Source organism: Harmonia axyridis, chromosome 2, assembly GCF_914767665.1.
Source record: "Harmonia axyridis chromosome 2, icHarAxyr1.1, whole genome shotgun sequence".
NCBI classification, from domain to species: Eukaryota; Metazoa; Arthropoda; class Insecta; order Coleoptera; family Coccinellidae; genus Harmonia; species Harmonia axyridis.
In genome coordinates this window covers 4,052,990-4,071,933 of record NC_059502.1, presented here as the reverse complement: position 1 = coordinate 4,071,933, position 18,944 = coordinate 4,052,990, and the positions used below count along the sequence as shown (strand labels likewise).

General features: G+C 36.5%; 2 protein-coding genes across 4 annotated transcripts; one reads left to right on the top strand and one right to left on the bottom strand.

The window, feature by feature from the left end:
• Positions 1 to 509: 509 nt before the first annotated feature.
• On the bottom strand, positions 510 to 8,449 carry LOC123672706 (USP6 N-terminal-like protein). Of its 2 annotated transcripts, none has more exons than XM_045606950.1 (5): positions 8,303 to 8,449; positions 7,096 to 8,021; positions 6,348 to 6,497; positions 5,507 to 5,810; positions 510 to 2,789 (listed from the first exon to the last, which is right to left on the bottom strand). In XM_045606950.1, the coding sequence occupies exons 2-5, from the start codon at positions 7,921 to 7,923 to the stop codon at positions 2,284 to 2,286; spliced, it is 1,788 nt and encodes a 595-aa protein (XP_045462906.1). In that variant the 5' UTR covers positions 7,924 to 8,021; positions 8,303 to 8,449; the 3' UTR covers positions 510 to 2,283. The 2 variants fall into 2 exon arrangements, with proteins under 2 accessions (XP_045462906.1, XP_045462907.1); XM_045606951.1 differs by lacking the exon at positions 8,303 to 8,449 and adding an exon at positions 8,154 to 8,295.
• On the top strand, positions 3,808 to 18,871 carry LOC123672705 (intraflagellar transport protein 172 homolog). 2 transcript variants are annotated; one of them, XM_045606949.1, is made up of 20 exons: positions 3,808 to 4,069; positions 9,637 to 9,906; positions 10,207 to 10,430; positions 10,486 to 10,711; positions 11,233 to 11,419; positions 11,671 to 11,894; positions 12,044 to 12,393; positions 12,869 to 13,143; positions 13,248 to 13,626; positions 13,986 to 14,311; positions 14,880 to 15,157; positions 15,266 to 15,535; positions 15,630 to 15,998; positions 16,117 to 16,414; positions 16,793 to 17,102; positions 17,157 to 17,371; positions 17,439 to 17,740; positions 17,843 to 18,035; positions 18,093 to 18,337; positions 18,550 to 18,871. In XM_045606949.1, exons 1-20 carry the CDS (start codon positions 4,037 to 4,039, stop codon positions 18,784 to 18,786), a joined length of 5,211 nt encoding a protein of 1,736 aa, XP_045462905.1. In that variant the 5' UTR covers positions 3,808 to 4,036; the 3' UTR covers positions 18,787 to 18,871. The 2 variants fall into 2 exon arrangements, with proteins under 2 accessions (XP_045462905.1, XP_045462904.1); XM_045606948.1 differs by lacking the exon at positions 3,808 to 4,069 and adding an exon at positions 9,089 to 9,298.
• Positions 18,872 to 18,944: the final 73 nt, after the last annotated feature.

Genomic DNA, 18,944 nt, shown 5'->3' with positions numbered 1-18,944 from the left:
TTGAACCTGATAAATCAAGTCTCCTTGTATTTACCTGTGATTTCTGGTTCCTTCAGAAAAAGCATTATAAAATTCGAAAATTTGAATATTATTTGTGGCGTCCTCTTTTTTTGAACATAAAATCTTCTATTAATTTCACCTCTTTGTTACAGAAAACGCTTCGAACGAGGAAAAATGTGGCGCCTTCTATGTCATGAACAAAGATGGCGCATCGGGCGAAAGCGTAGTTTACTGTAAATTTATTTCAGTTTGAAAACGGAGCAGCGCTGGGCAGAGTCAATATCTGGAATGGCAACCGCTGATTTATGCGTTGAGGAATAAGATTTTTTTCTGAAATTTTGATATTTCAGAATATATCTATCAGATTTCAATCAAATTTGGTCTGTTCATATATATAGAAATCGAATACTGGAATTTAGCTTTTACTTCTGTTATAATATTACACCTAGTGTCTGAAGTTACTACTTTGTCTTGTTAGGAATAGTCTAAAGGAAAAAATAACACCATAGTTTGATCAATAAATAGTTTATTTACAAAATAAATGCTTTTTTAAATAAAATAAAACACTTAATACTACAATGGATGTCATTCAAAATATTTTCAAGTATTATAATTCTTCCATCTACCGGAATTTTAAAGCTAATTACATTTTCTAAATCTCAATCCTAAAATTGAGATAATGGAATGGCCAAACTATTCAATAATATACAAAAATGTTCGATTCTAAGAGAGAGAGAGAAATTTATTAGATATGAAAACTGTTATTATCCATTTTTTATTCACTTCGTCGTAAATACTACTTGAATGTCAATATTTTACAATCGTTTATATGTTTTGGTTTTCATCAACAATAAAAATAGAAAACTGTGAATAATGTCGACTCTGAAACAATCGTTGTATTTTCATTATAAGGCTTTGTAATTATTACACATACTAATAAAGTGATGCTAAAACAAGATTTTCGGAAAAAAATTAGCCTAACTCTCGATTTTGAGAATATTATTTACAAATAAAATAATGAGCATAGTCGAACACATGACTCAAAGTTGAAAAAACTCAACAAAATAATTTCAATTCTAGATTCGCTTAGTTATTATCCAATTATTAAGAGTTTACGTATATATACTCCAGTTCAAAAAAATAAATGATTGGATCTCCTTTCGATCTGATAAATAAGATAGTTTACTGACCATTTCAAAATAGGATTATCCTAATAACTTCCATATCACACAAAAATACATTCATTTAAACAGATCAAAAGATATTAACACTAGTTTTTTAACTTTCAATTCCTTTGTGAATTAAAAATCCATTTCTCTAGGCAACAGGCAAGTTGGAAAATCAAAAGAACTACATGATAGTTATTCTTTTTCCATTTTTCAAATATATCTATAACAATTGTTTCACCAATTCCAAATTTAAGTTAAATATCTTGTGAAGGGAAGGTGCTATGAGAAAAAACTTGAAAAAAATCAAACTTAAAGACGACAACGAAAACAAAGCTTTTTTCTTCAGTTATTCAAGAAGTGAAATCCGAAGAAGCTATTCTGTGAAAATAAAATAACTGTCATATAATTTCAGTTTGAATGAATTTCCATTAAGTAAAGACTGAGTCAATCCAATAAAAGAACTACAATACTAAAAAAAAATCTTATTTAAACTGGATATGACTGAAATGAATAACTTTGACTTTATCCGCATATTTTAAATATCGAATTTGAAGTAAACACACTCTTGTTCCTGGGTTTTTTATGATAAGAGTTTGACGCACGTTTCGACAACAAAGGTGTCATCATCATAAACTAAAGCCTACTAACTAAATAAAAAAATTCCTTTTGAGCAAATTAATTTATCAGAAGTGTAATTAAAAGGAGTTATTGAAATGTATCAAGAAAAAAATTATTAGTTGTAGCAGTATAAGATTACAATTTTGCATGTTTTTACTTAGTTAGAAACTTGTAGTTTCTGATGATGACAACTTTGTTGTCGAAAAGTGCTTCAGATTATAATCAATTCAAAAACAATGTAGACAAGAATGCAGTCACTTCAGGTTTCAAGTAGAATACGGAGTCCAAAAAAAAAAAACTCGAAGTGTTGTACTGAAATTTTTTTCTACCTACGCAACAAAGACAGCTAAAAACAAATATAGATCTCTGTCGAATCATTTGAAAATATTCGAGGGAATGCATTATCAATATCACTCTAAAGAACTTTTCCTTCCAGTGGTCAAAAAAAAAAATTATCAGTTAAACTTTCCACTTCAACGATTAAGTATAATAATCTTCATTTTAAATCTATTTCCGCATCCATGAAACTTTTGATACGCCCGTGTTCCACCAGTGGCGTAGCAAGTTCATCGTTATCTACCTTAATACGTACTTTATTATCGTTAAAAAGAGAAGGAACGGACTTCTGTAAATCTCCATTATGTGGACTAGCAATTGGAGTTTCTAAAGGAGAATAAGGTACATATATTCGAAGGACATCAGGATTCTGATTGTGAGAGCCTCCGATGGGTGTTGTATGGGCACTGTATAGACGCTGGGATCCCGAAGCACCTATACCAGAACCTACAGAACTGGCTCCTCCCATCGAATTGTCGGAGAGATTGCTATGTGTATCTAAACTGTTTTCATGTGCTTGAGATCTGGTTATAGTTGAGAAAACTGAGAGATCAGCTGTTGATGTAACACTGGTATCTGCTAGGGATCTTCTAGAGCCTAAATTGAGGTCGCCTTCTAGTATAGGACTCTCGTCTCCATTGCTATGTTCAAACGAGAATTTAGAACCTGCAACGAAAAACGAAATTTTGAAGGTTTCGGAATTAATAACAAATTGAATTGAGCAAATGAAAAAATTTGGTCTTGAGAAGCTTTGTTCTTTTTTTATGAATATTCTATGCTGACAAGCACTTCACAGGTAAATTTCCAATCGTGAAAAAATGTTTTAAAGCAAGCTTTCTAGAGGAAAAATCATATATTGTCGTTACAAAAAAAAAAAAAAAAATTGTATTATTGTGATCATATTCTTTCTGTTCAAGCAATACATTCACTTCAACTTACCTATTTCAATTTTTCTATGTTGGTACTTAGGAATATTTACTGAGTTGCGGATAACAGACTGAACAAAACACTATATCAATACTTCAGTTGCCACAATAATGGATTAAACATGGATCCAAGCAAAACTTACAGAAGAGGCAACTTCAAAAAGCAGAGAAATATTTTACAAAAGTAAACACTAAAAGAGAACTAAACAAGCGTTCTACGTTCTCATCTAAAACATGTATTTAAAGTTTTTATTGGGTCGCCTCTTATCAAAAGATCATCTTATTTGATTCAAGTGCTATGTGGATCTATTTTAGGTTATTTAAAATAACTACAGGATGCCATGTTATAATTTTTTAATAAATATATGAACTCTTTGTTGAAATGGGAGAAATATTTGAAAATTTTGTTGCATTTATTTCTAGAAACTATTCAAAAATATTAAGCTATTAAGTTATTTTTCCTCTAAATGCACTATTTTTTCAACCTATCCTACCACATATTTTACTTGTTTTCAAAATACCACATATTCGGCTATTTGACGAGTTTTTTAAATTAATCACCAATGTTTACTGAGCACATAAAAAATGGATATTTTAAATTTCCATAAATAATATTAAAAAATTAGCGATTAGAAAAAAAAATTAAAGGTTTTCTAAATGTTCTAAATTCTAAATTTTTCATAACGAGAAGTGACTGTGTAAGTATCAAGTGCCATAGTTTTTTGATTCTACTGCTTTTTTTGCACAGATCATCTTTAAGTGAAGAATAAACTATTCAGTATTTAATTAAGAATATTGCTTTGATTTATTTTGTTCCTACTCTCTATCTTTTCTATTTGAGGTTAGAATTCGATGTTCTAATGGTTTTGTAGACATTTCTACAGGAAAACTTAATCTGTTCTAACTGTCAAAATAACTAGCATATTTTAAAAAGAAAATGTCAAAATTCGCAGCATAACACTAAACGCTAAAGATCGAAAATGGCAAATGAACCTGTATTTACTTCAAATTGACGTCATCGTAAGTAATCCCAAGCCAATTCGTTCCTCATCTCATGTGATACAAGTTATGACTTATTTGAGTTCTTGAATCTTTGTTTGCATACTTTTGAATCAAATATATATTGTCCTTGGAAGTATAATCTATGAAGATATCAATAAATAGGACATTTTTCATACTGTCAAATAGCCTTTTATTCAAATAGAGGGTTTTCCAATAAGAGGTATCAATTTGAATATTCCGCTATCTGGACAGCTGTCATCTTTTGACATTTGACAAGTAAAAACTACGCCATTACTAAAAATGGAACAAAAACACGCTGAAATTGTTAAAATTCACTACAAAAATGGTGAAAATTTCACAGTTCACAAAACTTGAGTACTTTTGGGTTGTCGTAGAGCACCTTCTCGGAATCCCATTTGGTTTATATCGTTTCCATCTTTAATGGCATACCTTCCTCTTTACAATGAAATAAACATCCATTGGTTTCTCCTAAAATATACTATTCTTTATTATATCAAAATGAAACCTCTTTTCGGAAAACCCTGTACTATACAGCATTCAATTGTTATGAGTGACCTGCGTTCCAAAAGCATATTTTCTTCTCTATTAGAACATTTCGAAGCCTAAAACCAAGCAACCAAAGCAGATGTCTCCAAACCAAAACATTTTAAAAATGCATTAAATAAACAATTTCCAACAAAACTAACGTGATGTTAATGTTAAAAACGCCCAGGCACCATGCACTCAAAATACCAAAAAAAAAAAGGATAAAGGTGTGAAAAAATGCAAAACCAAAACATGAATCGTTTGTACAAATATATATTATGTATAAGGCATACAATTTTAGTGAAGAAGATATTAAAAAAAATAATTAAAATCACAATGAATAAGGAAATAGGGGCGATATTAGTATTAAGATATCCTTTAATTGTTATGTACACGAGAGTGTATAATTTTGAAATCATGATACACAAGTGAAAACGGTGCAAACATAAAAATTTTTTATAAATCTTAACACAATTTTTCTTGATCGAATGGAATGTTATATTCTTCATTTTCAACTCAAATGCCATATTTAACTCTCTCTAAAAATAATTCATTTTCAGATAATTAAGATATATATAGATCAACAAGATATATTCGTATTCTAATAGATATAAGTAATATATTTTTTCATAATGAGAATTTTCAAAGATTTTCAGTTTTTGTGTGGAATTAAAGAAAATATTTACAAAAATTGGCAGGTGGTTCTTGAAGCAATAAATGATAACAAACTTGGATGATGGAACGAAAAAATGGTGGCATAAATTAATAAAGTTGAACTTAAAAAAAAATAAAAATAGAGAACTCGTATTCAAAGTCTTGTAATTTCTATTGAGCAACTGCTTGCAATACTCGTTTGCAAAGATAGAGTGCTACCTGCGATAGAGGTTGAAAAATTACTTGAATCAGTACCTGTGTGTCCGACTGAATCACTCGGGTATGAGTCTTCCTTCTCCGCGTTCTCCCTAGCTATATCACTTGTCAGTATTACCAATTCGTTCGTTTCTCTCTCCTTATCCGTAAATTGTTCGGCCCTCAAACCCACTATTTTAGTGACTGTCGGTTTCTTGAAAAATCCGAAGGGTTTGGTTGCAAGCTCTTCTTTTTGAGGGGGGCCTGCAGTGTCGAGTTTTGCACGCCTGAGCTCCTCCAAAGACTTCTCCAAGTTTTGTATTACGGTGTCATCGTCTATCATGAAGTCTTTATGCAGTTTTACCTGGAAAAGGGAGGAAAACTTCTCACTTAGGAGGTTTGGTTTTGCATTTTTCACAATTGTAATTTTCTCGTGCGGGAATATCTCAATTTAACACAGATTTCATGGATATATTTCTTTATTATATGTTGGTACTAAGAATTCTTCTGTCACAGATTTATCTAGTATCTGTCAAATTTGTGATACAGATAACAGTTCTGCCAACCAACATTTTTCAATGCAAAAATCACTAAACGATATTTATGGATATATTCCATTGATTTCATTTCACTCTTAAACCAATTTGGTAATTATTTGAAATAATAAGGCTAACTAGATTGAAAATTTAAACCAAATGAATCTGAGAATATTTATGATATTTTACATATAGTTTTCTTTCAGAATTCAACTATCTAAGAAATGAAAGCAACTCGGGCATATGTTCATACCAACTTCTTGTAAATGACCAAACAAATTACTCTCTGAAGTTTAATAGCGTTGTTAGGAGACACCCTGTATTTTTAATATTATGCCTATAGAGAAAGATGATTTTAATTTTACCTGAATATAATTAACAATAGTATCCATATCATTCAATTTGAGTAAGTTCCTTCTATGCAATTTCAATATCGTATAGGCCATTGCAGTTATAACTCTCTCGCCATCTAAGAGATGTATATCCCAAACGCGAAGACAAAGACTGAAAGGAACCTGGAAACAAAATAATTAAACTTACAACTTTCGTACAGAAACTTTTGATTTTTTCTGCATCCATCAAATTTTACGATAATTTTTAGGTTAGGTTTATATCTTCACCAAATTATTAAAATTCTATAACGACTGCAAATTTCAAACGTTTATTATTCGGAATAATAAATTATAATGCAAGATACCTCAACAAATTGAAAATTATTATGTATATACTCAATTGCTTGTTAAATCAAATCTATTAGTATAACATAATTACACACTAGATGGCGCCGTTAAATTGATGTTCAATTTGTTGAACTGTTACCAATTAGAGTGAATTATAATCAATATAAATTGTGGAGAAGGTTAATGACATATAAATTGACCATTTAAATGAATCAATCATTATATGAGCAATTGGAATTTCGTGCAGATATTTGCAAAGATTGGAAGGAATTAAAAAAGAAATGAATTAATATTCCATTCAGCATATTCAAACAATAAAAAAATTTACATAGAGTAAAATTAACACAATCTTGAATATTTTTTTCGTATCCTTCTCCTCCGAGGTGAATGTTGATTTATTTAACATAAATAAATAAAAAGATTTTCTACATACCCTTTCCACAAAACAAATAAAAAACCACTTCAAGGAATACAGCATGGCATCAACACCATGCTTATCAAAATGCTTCTTCAATTTTGGCAGGAATTTTGTTAGAATTTTGTCGTGGTGAGCTAAAAACCGAGTCAATTTTGGAAATCCCTCTTTGTAATATCCGTGCATGGCATACTTTGGGTCAGTTAGTAGGATATGTAGAGCCCAAAATGCATCCTCTTCATCCATATACATCAACAAAACACCAGCTAGGCCTGACATACCTTGACAATATCCCACTTCCGAGTTATACATGGCATAAGAAACTAATACATTGAATAATTGTTGCTGTTTAATACTGTATCTCTCACGATACTGCAAATGCTCACGAAATTGTCTATTGACATCAGAATCTATCTGTCTAGCATCTGTAGAATACTCCTTTGCTAAATTATACATCTTATTATACATTCCCAAGTTTGCTTTCTTTTTATCTTCTATATTCAATAATTTACACCAAATGCTGGATCTCAACGAATCGGGAATGCCTTTATAAACACGAGTATGGAGTTTTTCTGAAGCTAAAGTGTGGTTCCAATCCTTCAACATCTTGAGCCATTTCTTTTGACGTTCCACTTCAATTTGCAATTTTTTTGTTTCGTGAATATCAACCTTTGATGGCAGTCTCTTATCGTGAATGAATCCATATCTGTCAGTTGCATGATAAACTTCAAAGCCGGGATCTTCCCAAGGGTCAATCTCTGCACCACCTTCACGTCCTTGTTCATAGCGTTTGAATAGTTTGTCTCGCTCTTCAATAGCTCTTTGCAGCAATTCCTCCTCATTCATCCCATGTACAATTTACAGACTGCTGGTTTTCACTCTTTCTACATAACAACATTCCGATTACGTCCAACTCGAAGAATTTGATTTTTTCAAATCACAAACTGAAAATAATTTAGATATCTTTTAGAAACAGCACCAATAATTTGGGATTAATTCAGAATTTAGGGAATACAACTATGGATATAAATTGAATACATCTTAAATTTTATCATTAAGGTTCCTTGTCACGTTACCTATTAACACCAATTTATCGAGAACTGGAAAGTTTGTAATTTATGAGTAATGGGAAAATCAAAATCAACTCCCATTTTCATTCAACACAAGTAATAAGAAATGTTAGCACTAGTTAAGTTTATTTATATGTAAACTATCTCACAATTACCATGATTTTATGAAACTTCGTCATGAACAGGAAAATTCTGCTAAAATTTCAACAGCGGTACATTTACAAGTATTCTTCCTTGGACGACACATATGGTTGAAAACTTGAAAGGTGACAGAAAACAGAAAACTGACAACTGCATTTTAGGTTACATTCCAAAAGATTCAAAACAATAATAATCAAATCTTGACAAACTGCTTATATTATTATTTTCTAATAAGATTTTGAAAAACCTACTCATAATATGCGATATTTTGCGGATCATACTGACCTGCAGATGTCTCATACTTGAATTGGTTAAATGAATCGGAACGTTAGGGTCATTTAAATAATGAGGATGAACACAGAGTAAAACAAATAGATCAATTAAACTGATTAGAGGTTAAATAAACTTCGTAGACAATTGTGATACCGATAAACTTATAAGATCAATTAATAATCATATTCATAGCTGTGATACTACAGAGCTAGTAAAATGGGTAATAAAATGGTAATTATGAATGTTTCTGATAAAATGGATGAATTTTACATTAAAACTTTTTCAGGTAGACGTTTCATCCCTTCCTAGGTACGTTTCGCCTGTAAACCCAGCGGTCTTCCCCCATTTAACACTAATATTATTGGGAATTGGAGTGTTTTTCACCACTTGGTTCTTTGTCTATGAAGTCACTACCAATAAACAGTCCAAAAGTTTAAAGAAGGAATTCGCAGTGTCCATTGTAGCATCTCTTTTTTCTGGATTTGGCATATTATTCTTGTTGCTCTCTGTTGGCATATATGTATAGAAGATATTTTCCTAACGAATTGAATAAGTTAAGGTTTCAATAAAAGTTTTATATGTAAAAAATCTTTCCCTATCCATCCTGTTGCCATAGCGATTCATTTGAATACAAACAAACAAGGTATTAAAGAAAATGTTACATTTCATATACAAAATCCTTTCTCATAAGTAGTACTATGCAACTAAAATATTGTAAAACGATAATTGAAGGTCAAGTAAGTTGTATAATATATCCTTTTTTTGGGAAATTATTTGCTGATTAATTTTAGTACTGTTAACAATCATAGATCATATAAAATACCTCAATTCATCTGTCTTGAAGATCATTTGAATAACTATTTGATCAAAAGTGATAAATTTTGTCGTTTTCGATATTCAACGCTATTTTTTGGCACCTTATTGCCTTTGTTACTTTTGAAAGGGATTTAACAATACCCTTTTGAAATAAGTAGAGTCTTGAAAATATTGGCATTTTTGAGGCCATAAAATAATATGATTTAGTAAAATACAACATAGATCACAAATTTTAATAAATACTGATGGAATTCTTTAGGAGACAGACGCAAAAATATGTTCGATGTGTTGGTCCCCTAATAATAAAAAGCTCGCTGTTGCCACCATCGATAGATACATTTTACTTTTCGATGAAAACGGCGAGAGAAAAGATAAATTTTCTACAAAACCGTTCAATTCTGCGGCAGGGAAGAAATCCTACATAATAAAAGGCATAGCTTTCAGCCCTGATTCCACAAAACTGGCAGTAGCACAGACAGACAACATAGTATATGTTTATAAGATTGGAGAAAATTGGGGCGATAAAAAGGTGAGTTTCGAATATACAGATCCAAACTGCAGAAAAAAAAACCAAGTAGGTAACGATGAATTTATTACCAACATTTTTTAATAGGCTTAGGTGAGTCATTTATCACATTTTCAACTATACGAATGTTCATAATTCCACTTTTCTAACAATATAATGGGTGACAACACAGGCAGAAATAAGTTGGCCCATTTTCAAGACAACAAATTAAACCTAACCCTAAAAAGGGATGGATATAAAAATTGTTGTAATAAATTAATTTATTATTGGATATCTACTTGTCAATTTCACCCTATATTTCAGGCTATATGCAACAAATTCCCACAATCCTCTCCAGTAACATGTTTAACATGGCTGAATACAGGCCCAGTGATATGTGGCCTGGCTGATGGCAAAGTTAGACATCTGATGATGAAAAGCAACAAGTCTCAGAGCTTATTCGCATCTGATAGTCTTGTGGTGTCTCTAGCCTCAAACTCCAAAGGTACTGGCTTCCTATCAGGACACGCTGATGGGAATATAATCAGGTAAACACCTTTACTGACCAAAATGAACATTATTGATGCTCCATCTTCGTTTTAGATATTTTGTAACTGCAGACCAAAACGGAGAAGACGCACAAGGAAGAGTAGTTTCTTACTCTGTACCACCAACGGCTTTGGCATGGGCAAACGGATACATTTTTGCTGCTGGGTGCGACATGAAAGTATCTGTTTTTAATAACAACGGAAAACTGGTGAAAGTATTCGATTACATTAAGGATTTCGAGCACGAATTCACACAGGCAGCTAGTAGTCCAAGCGGTCAGGTAAGCGCTATTCATATTTCGATACATTAAGCAATATTCAAATACTACGATGCTAAGTAGGAAGAAAAACTGCATTCGCTTGCACCACCCGAACTTTAAAAAGAAACATCATCAAATATAGTACCTACACATGGTTAAAAAACCACAACAGGAGCAGACATTGGAGTATCTGGGACAAGCACCAGGTGCTCATTATGGTTAGGCTCTCATTCAAGTGTCTTTCACCTATAAAAGAGAGCTTACAAAGATGGATCTATCCATCTTGAGAACTTCAATACAGCAAAAAACTCCTGATCTCTTGGTCACAAAATATTTGTCATTCCAAGCCAAAATGCTTTGGAAAATAAACTTGATAACCTGATTTCAATGATCCTAACCCTGTAATTTGAACTTCAGCATTAACCATATCGAATGAGACCACTGCCACATCACTACAAGCTTTACAAAATGACAATTTTGAAGGAAGAAAATCAACTTGACGCTTTCTATACTAGCTCATTAAAGTGAACCCAATTTTTCAGGCTGTTGTGATGGGCAGTTTCGATCGCCTTCATCTTTACATCTGGAATAACAGGAAATCGTTGTGGGAGGAAACCCCTTCCAAGAAAATAGAGAATCTTTTCACGGTCACCTCCCTCACTTGGAAGAAAGATGGATCTAGAGTTGTTTGCGGTGGTCTAGGAGGCTCCGTCTTGATGTTCGAATCAGGTAATCGACAACTATGATTATACAGGGTGCTCCACGGCTAACTCCCACATGTCAAAGAGCTCTTGAAGGTAAAAACAAGAGAAATGGCCAGAAGGGTTATATAATGAGCTTTTTAAAAGCTTTTGTGTGGTAATTTGAAATGTGGGAGCTGGCGGGTGGTGCACCCTATATGATAAAATACAACGGTGTTAAATCACGCGATCTCAGTGGCCGGGTCAAGTTACCCAAGCTCAATTCATCCCGAATTTCAGTCTTGAGACGCACGATATGGAAAGATAAGTTCGAAATCACTTACGTTGGCCCCAACCAGGTTCTGGTCAAACCCCTGAATTCGAATGGGAGAGGTGTCATCCTCAAATCGCAGTATGGAGGTGAGATAGACGACGTCAAGATAATGGGACACGACAGTTACTTGGTAGCTCGAACTGAGGACACTCTAATGGTGGCTGCTCTGCATAAAAATTTGCTCAGCGAGGTGAGTTCTAAAGCCTTTAACTCTAGAAGAATACAATGTACAATAATAAAAGAAACCAATCAAAATTTTGCCTTCCTCTTCACTCGCGAGGACCAGAACCATAGGAATTCAACTGGAATATAGATTTTTTATATTCCCGGTACTTTTAGGTGCCCTGGGACAACAGCGCCCACCTGGAGAAGTTCTACTTTGAAAACCCGTCCGTCTGTACCATCTTCAACGCCGGCGAGCTCTCTCTGGTTGAGTACGGGGAGAACCAGGTCCTATGCTCTGTTAGGACCGAGTTTGCCAATCCTCACCTGATGAGCGTCCGTCTCAACGAGAGACACCAGGTGCTGGAGAACAAGAAGTTGGCCTACCTGCTGGATCTGAAGACGATATGCGTGCTGAACCTGATCAACGGCGTCACTGTGGCCCAGATCACCAACGACTCGAAGATCGACTGGCTGGAGCTGAACGAGCTGGGGCAGAAGTTGCTGTTTAGGGACAAGAAGCAGAGGTTCGTACTTGGTCGCTTCATTTATTGTTTCCTTAGAGCAGATTGTGTGGGTTGAAACTTCATTTATAGTTACTCTGCTGTATGTCAACAGTTTTATATTTTGAAATCTCTTCAGAAGATGACCTCCACAGGCAAATTTTGTCCTAATAACATTTCACTCATCAAGTCCTTGGCCTAACCAGTGTGATTCTGACCCCTTTATTAGACTCAGGAGTATTGTGATGAATTCATGATTCATTCACTTACACATATCGAAGCAAAAAAATCTGTTAAATCTTTGAAATATCAAAGTCTTCAGTATCGATATCCAACAGATCAAGACGTCATTGTTCACTTAACGATGGCCATGCCAAAAAGCAGCCTTTTAGGCTCCGAAGAAGTTCGCTATAGAACTATAGAGTTTGGGTTTTCTCCTGATCATAATAGTAGATCATACTCAATACCGACAATTCTGGTATATCTTCACCTGTTTCAGGCTTATCCTGGTGGACATCCTCACCAATTCAAAGCAAACGATCTTCACGGGAGTCAGTTTCGTTCAATGGGTAGAAGGAAGCGACGTTGCCGTGGCGCAGTCAGATAACAACCTGGCCATTTGGTACAACATTGACATGCCAGAAAATCCAACGATCGTCCAGGTCAAAGGTGACGTCACTGATGTCGTCAGAAGCGACGGCAAGACTGAAGCAGTTTGCGTGGACGGCAACAACACTTTTTCTATAGAATTGGACGAAGGCTTGGTGGAATTCGGTAATATTTATCTCCTTAAAACACGAGTTTTGGTAATCTTATGGCTATCTATCGAGGAAAACACGTCGAGATAGAAAATATTGACGTCGACATCCCTTCCACAGGCACTGCCCTCAACGACAACGACTACAGCCGAGCCGTGCTCTTCCTGGAATCGATGGGACCCTCGCCCGAGTCTATGGCCATGTGGCAGAACCTTTCCCAAATCGCACTCAAGCAGCAAAACCTCACTTTGGCCGAACGTTGCCAGGCCGCGTTGGGCAACGTTGCCGCTGCTCATTTCTTCCACGAAACCTCCGACATAGGTCTCAGGTACGCCGAGAGGTTCAACGACTATGGATCCAACTCTCCGGAGGTGCACGCCAGGCTGTCCATCGTCGAGGGCGACCTGAGCACCGCGGAGAACATTTACCTGGAGCAGGGTGACCTGGAGGGAGCCTTGCAGATGTACAAAGACGTCTACAAGTGGGATCAGGCATTGCGGTAAGTCTCGGAGAAGTGAGGGAAGGTTTTTCAATAGCGCCATCTTCATAAGTTCTTAGATACTAAAATGTGCTTAGGAGCGAATTGAAACTTCAAGGACAAGAGTAGTGTCATGTACCAAACTTACCAAACCCTAGATTTGTTCAATACCAATTGTTGTGCATAAAACAAGCTAGCAAATTATTAGCAAACTTGACAAAATGCAAAGTGAAAAATTGCAAAAGAGTCCAGCTTAAGATGCCCCTGATTCCACTGTATTATTAAAGGAGTTATAGGTTGATATTACTGCTCCATTTCTCACATTGAAATTAGCCATACCATTTAATAGTGCAATTAATATGTGGCATGTTCTTTCCTAGTCTTGCCAAACAGCGAAACTACGAAAACCTCAAGGGTCTGCAAGAAGAGTACATGAAGCTGTTGAAGGATACCAATCAATTGGAAAAGGTAGGCGAGGTTCTGGAGAGCGAAGGCAAGTTTGAGCAAGCTCTTGTGATGTATCTGAAGTCGAAGAAACTTGTTAGGATACCCAGCTTACTGTTTCAACACTCTGAGCTGATGGAGGACACTAACTTGGTGTCCAATGTTCTGAAGCAACTGCTGAGGTACGAGATGTTCGAGGCAGCCGCTGATATCTACGAGAAGCTGGACAAGCCGGATTTGGCTCTGGAATGTTATAAGAAAGGTAAGGATGATAGCGTTTTCCAATAATAGTTGTAAGCATAGTTACAGAAAAACCTTGTCGTTAATGGTGGTCTCTTGGTTACATCTATTCGAAGATGTACACCTTATACTAAACTTTCAGGTCTCCTTATTTTTATTTTATTTTATTTATTTTTATTTTATTTTGAAAATAATACATCCAACAGGCCATAAAGCCCAATTACAGGTGTACATAATTAAACTATCTATTAAATTATACAATAATTATACTATCAAAAAAAAAAGAAAAGAAATAAATCATGATAAGCCTACTACAAAAGTTATCAAGGCTTGACTCGCTCTAAGGAAGTTTCTTTGTGTCTCAACAGTGCTTGTCTAGTGAAGTGGGTCCAGGTGACATTTTTTGATCATAGCCTTATGCTATGTTATATGAGCAACTCTGTTCAAGGTTACTGAAAAGGCATTCCATCCTGGAGGCAATGATACTACTCTGTGCTCCCTCTATCAACTATCTTCCTTGTACTACGCGTTCTTATTTTGTCCCAGTGAATTGAACACTACCCCTCCATACACTTCACTCATTGTTTCAGGAAAATCTTGGAGCAAAGCCCTTGAACTGGCCAGGGTGAGAAGCCCAGACCAAGTGGTCAACCTCGAGGAGCAATGGGGCGACAGTTTGGTGGAGACCAAGCAGCTAGACGCTGCCATTAGCCACTATATAGAGGCTGGAGCAACCCTTAAGGCTCTAGACGCGGCGGTAGGTGCCAAGCAATGGAAGAAGGCGGTACACATCATCAAAGTTCTGGAGATGTCCGAGTCTGTCAAGAAATATTACGTGGCTATAGCTAATCATTTCGCCTCTGTGAAGGTGAGTTCACAGTTTTTATACTGTAAGGAACTAGCCTAAGTACTCCTAAAGTGCATTGTTCAGCATAAGATTTCCAACCTGGCAGTATTAACATTAAAATTTCTCCAGGAGTACGCTTTAGCAGAAAAATTGTACATAATGAGTGGACTGTATCGTGAGGCGGTGAACATGTACAATAGTGCCGGTCAGTGGGAGAACGCCCACGCCTTGGCATCGGAATATCTTGACCAGGAGGAGGTGACCGACATGTACCTTAAGCAAGCCGAGCTGCTGGAGGACCAGAAGAAGTACAGGGACGCAGAGAAACTGTACCTTTCGGTGAACGCGCCAGACATGGCCATAGCTATGTATAAGAGGGCGGAGCAATATGACAATATGGTAAGAAAATGGGGCGTGGCTTAAGCTTAAGGGGCTTAAAATCAAATCATCTTCACCGGAGAGATAGTTCTGAAAATGCAATTATACTTTTCAGGTGCGCCTGGTAGAAAGGTACCATCCAGACCTTCTGCAGACGACGCACATGCACCTTGGGCAGCAGCTGGAGGGTCAGGCCAAGTACAGGGCGGCCGAAGTGCAGTACCTTGCTGCTGGTGAGTGGAAGGCAGCCATGAATATGTATAGGGGTGTCAACATGTGGGAAGAAGCGTACAGGGTGGCCAAACAAAACGGAGGACCAAGAGCAGCCGAACAGGTGGCTTTCCTATGGGCCAATACTCTCCCAATAGATTCCGCCATCAAGCTGTTGAACAAGTACGGAATTCTGGACGCCTGCATCAACTACGCTTGCGAGACCTACCAGTTCAACTTTGCGTTTCAGCTCAGCAAGAATCTCCCGTTAAAGGTAAGTTATTCTAGGTTATGGTGTAGGTGGCATAGGGTCACAGTAACAAAACCTACACTCTGGGACTCTATGTCTCCTTGTTGTTTTCTACATTGATTGTTTCATATGTATTGTGCAGAAAAAAGAGGTCCATTACAAATACGCCATGGCGTTGGAGGACGACGGCAAGTTTGCGGAGGCCGAGGAGGAGTTCATAAAGGCGGAGAAGTCCAAGGAGGCCATATTCATGTACATACACGGCAAGAACTGGATCGACGCGTTGAGAGTGGCTGAAACCCACGACCCGACCTCTGTGGCAGACGTTTTGCAGGCGCAAGCGGCGCAATGTTTCAACGATAAGGAATTTTCGGAGTTCGAGTCTCTGCTCTTGAGGGCGCAGGTGCCGGAGTTGATAGTGCAGAAGTACAAGTCGACAGGTGAGAGAAAGATTCTTCTGAACTTAGTGAACTACTGCCCAAATGTGTTCTTTTCAAACTCTTCAAAAGCGCTCAGGTCCAGAGTGTGTTGCTTTTGATGATCTTTTCTCGAGTTCATTGGCTTCTTAATTGCCTCCAATATCACCACCATAACTTGGCACCCATAGTAGAGTCTCTTTATTGCCTCTAGCATATCCAGGTTTGTGAAGATCTTTGTCTATATGACCCGATTGTCTGTTGTAATATATATGAGCGCCCCTTAGAGGTCCTTTAAAGATAGTTCTGAGAACATATACAGACAGCTCATGCTCGTCTAGATCATCATTTGCCTTGGAGTAGCCTTTAATAATCTCCTAAAATACTGAATACTTTTCACAGGAATGTGGGTGGACGCTCTGAGAGTCAGCAAAGACTACCTCCCTCACTTGTACCCCTCCCTCCAATCAGAGTACACGAAATCCCACCAATACCAAATGGGCGACAAAAGCATAGAAACCATCCTGTCACAAGCAAACGAGTGGGCTTTGGCCGGACAGCACAAGCAGGCCGTGGACTGCTTACTTCAAGTAGACACCACCATTGCAGACCCTCCAATAGTGAAGAGGGCCTTAGTCAGAGCTGCAGATGTCGTAAACAAGTTCTTGTTCGGGCAAGAAGCCGTGGACATCATCAAAGTTTTATCCCCTAGGTGAGTGTATACTTTAGTGTCGCTTTTTAAATGTGCCACTCTCTTGATTTTCAGATTGATGCAGATGGGAGAGCACGAGCATGCGGCCCAGCTGTATATAAGTGTGGAGATGTTCAAGGAAGCTATAGACTCGTTGATAGCCGCAGAAGATTGGAGCAGAGCGAGGAAAATTGCCAAAGAATTAGATCCGGTTTATGAGAACTATGTAGAAACGAAGTATAAGGATCGCCTGTTGAAGAAGGGAGATGTGGAGCAACTGGCAGACGTAGGTAAGTTGGGGAAGATATTGTAATTGAAAAATCTCCCTCTTGAACTTCGACTCATGATTATTTTCAGACATTATAGGGGCTTTAGACCTCCTAGCCGAGCAAGGACAGTGGACGCGATGTTTAGAAAAAGCCAAAACCCACAATCCTCCTATCTTGCATAAATACGTCGCTCTGTACGCTGCAAAGCTGCTTAAAGACGGTTTCGTCAGGGAGGCTTTGAATCTATATTCATCCTACGGAGCTCCGGCGATGCCTCAAAACTTCAACATATACAATCATATCGCTACTGAAATGTTTGCTCTTCCCGATCTCTCTGGACCAGACAGTTACAACGAATGGGAGAAACTGAGACAGATGTTGTTCGAAATCGTGAGTACATAATTCTGTGTGGTGTTCCACAAGGATCCTTTAAGGGACCAGTTTTATTCTGGAGACAGTGGAATGATAAGCAATTTTATTGTTTTTTTTCAGGTTGAAAGTCTAGAAACTATAAACCACGAGGTGAAAAGCCATTTCAAGAATTTATTGATGATTTCGCACTTCTACGCGTTGAGAGCAACTTGCAGAGATGTTCCAACTTTGAAATCGATAGCTGTGAAGATAAGTTGCGCCCTTCTAAGATATTCGGATATCATTCCTGCAGACAAGGCCTATTACGAAGCAGGTGAGGACTATACTATTAAAAAAAAAAAAACAAAACTCACCAATGAAGCTTACTTAGGAATGGACATGAAGAGTGAAGGCAGATACTCTGAGGCTTTCGTTTTCTTGAATCACTATTTGGATCTGTGTGAAGCCATCGAAGAGGGTGAGGGGCAGCTGGTAGATCACTCGGATTTGGTTCAAACCGATTTTCCATCCAATGTGCCGATACCTAACCAGCTTTACCTGAGAGATGATCCTCAAGAACATGACAGCGTAAGAGAATGGGTCTTGACTGTCAGTATGGACCAAAGAATCGAACAGGTAAACCTCACCATAATTATATACCGGTAGAGAGATATGTAGGTATGTGCTCCAAGAAATTGAGGAATCTCAGACATTTTCCAATGGATTGTTAATCAAGAGTGGTTGAAACAACTATGTTTAATTTCTGTTGAGTCAGAATCTTATTATTGTTGGTATCTTTTTATTCTGGAATTAAAATGTGGTGGAATTTACGAATTCATTTGATTTAGACTCTGCCCCTGGATGACAGACAATTGTATGCTTCAAGTCTGCAGCATGGAGAACCACCCTGTATTGTAACCGGTTTTCCAGTACGCAAACAGCCTGTAGTATTTGGCAAGAATCATGTTCAAGCTAATAAGGACGCTTGGTCCAAACTTAATATGGGATCCAAAATGGCACCAGAGTCGAATGTTTCTAATGTTCTTTCCTTTATTCAGAAGTGGTGTGGATCACCAAGTGTTTAAATTTTTTTTTATTAGTTTCTATAGTTTGATCAAGTGATATTCAAATACTTTGTTTGTTATAAATAATAAAGATTGAAATGAAGAATGTTTTTATTAATTATTCGAAAAACCTGTCAATTTTTTTGCATTGATGGATTATCGCATAAGAAAAAACGAAA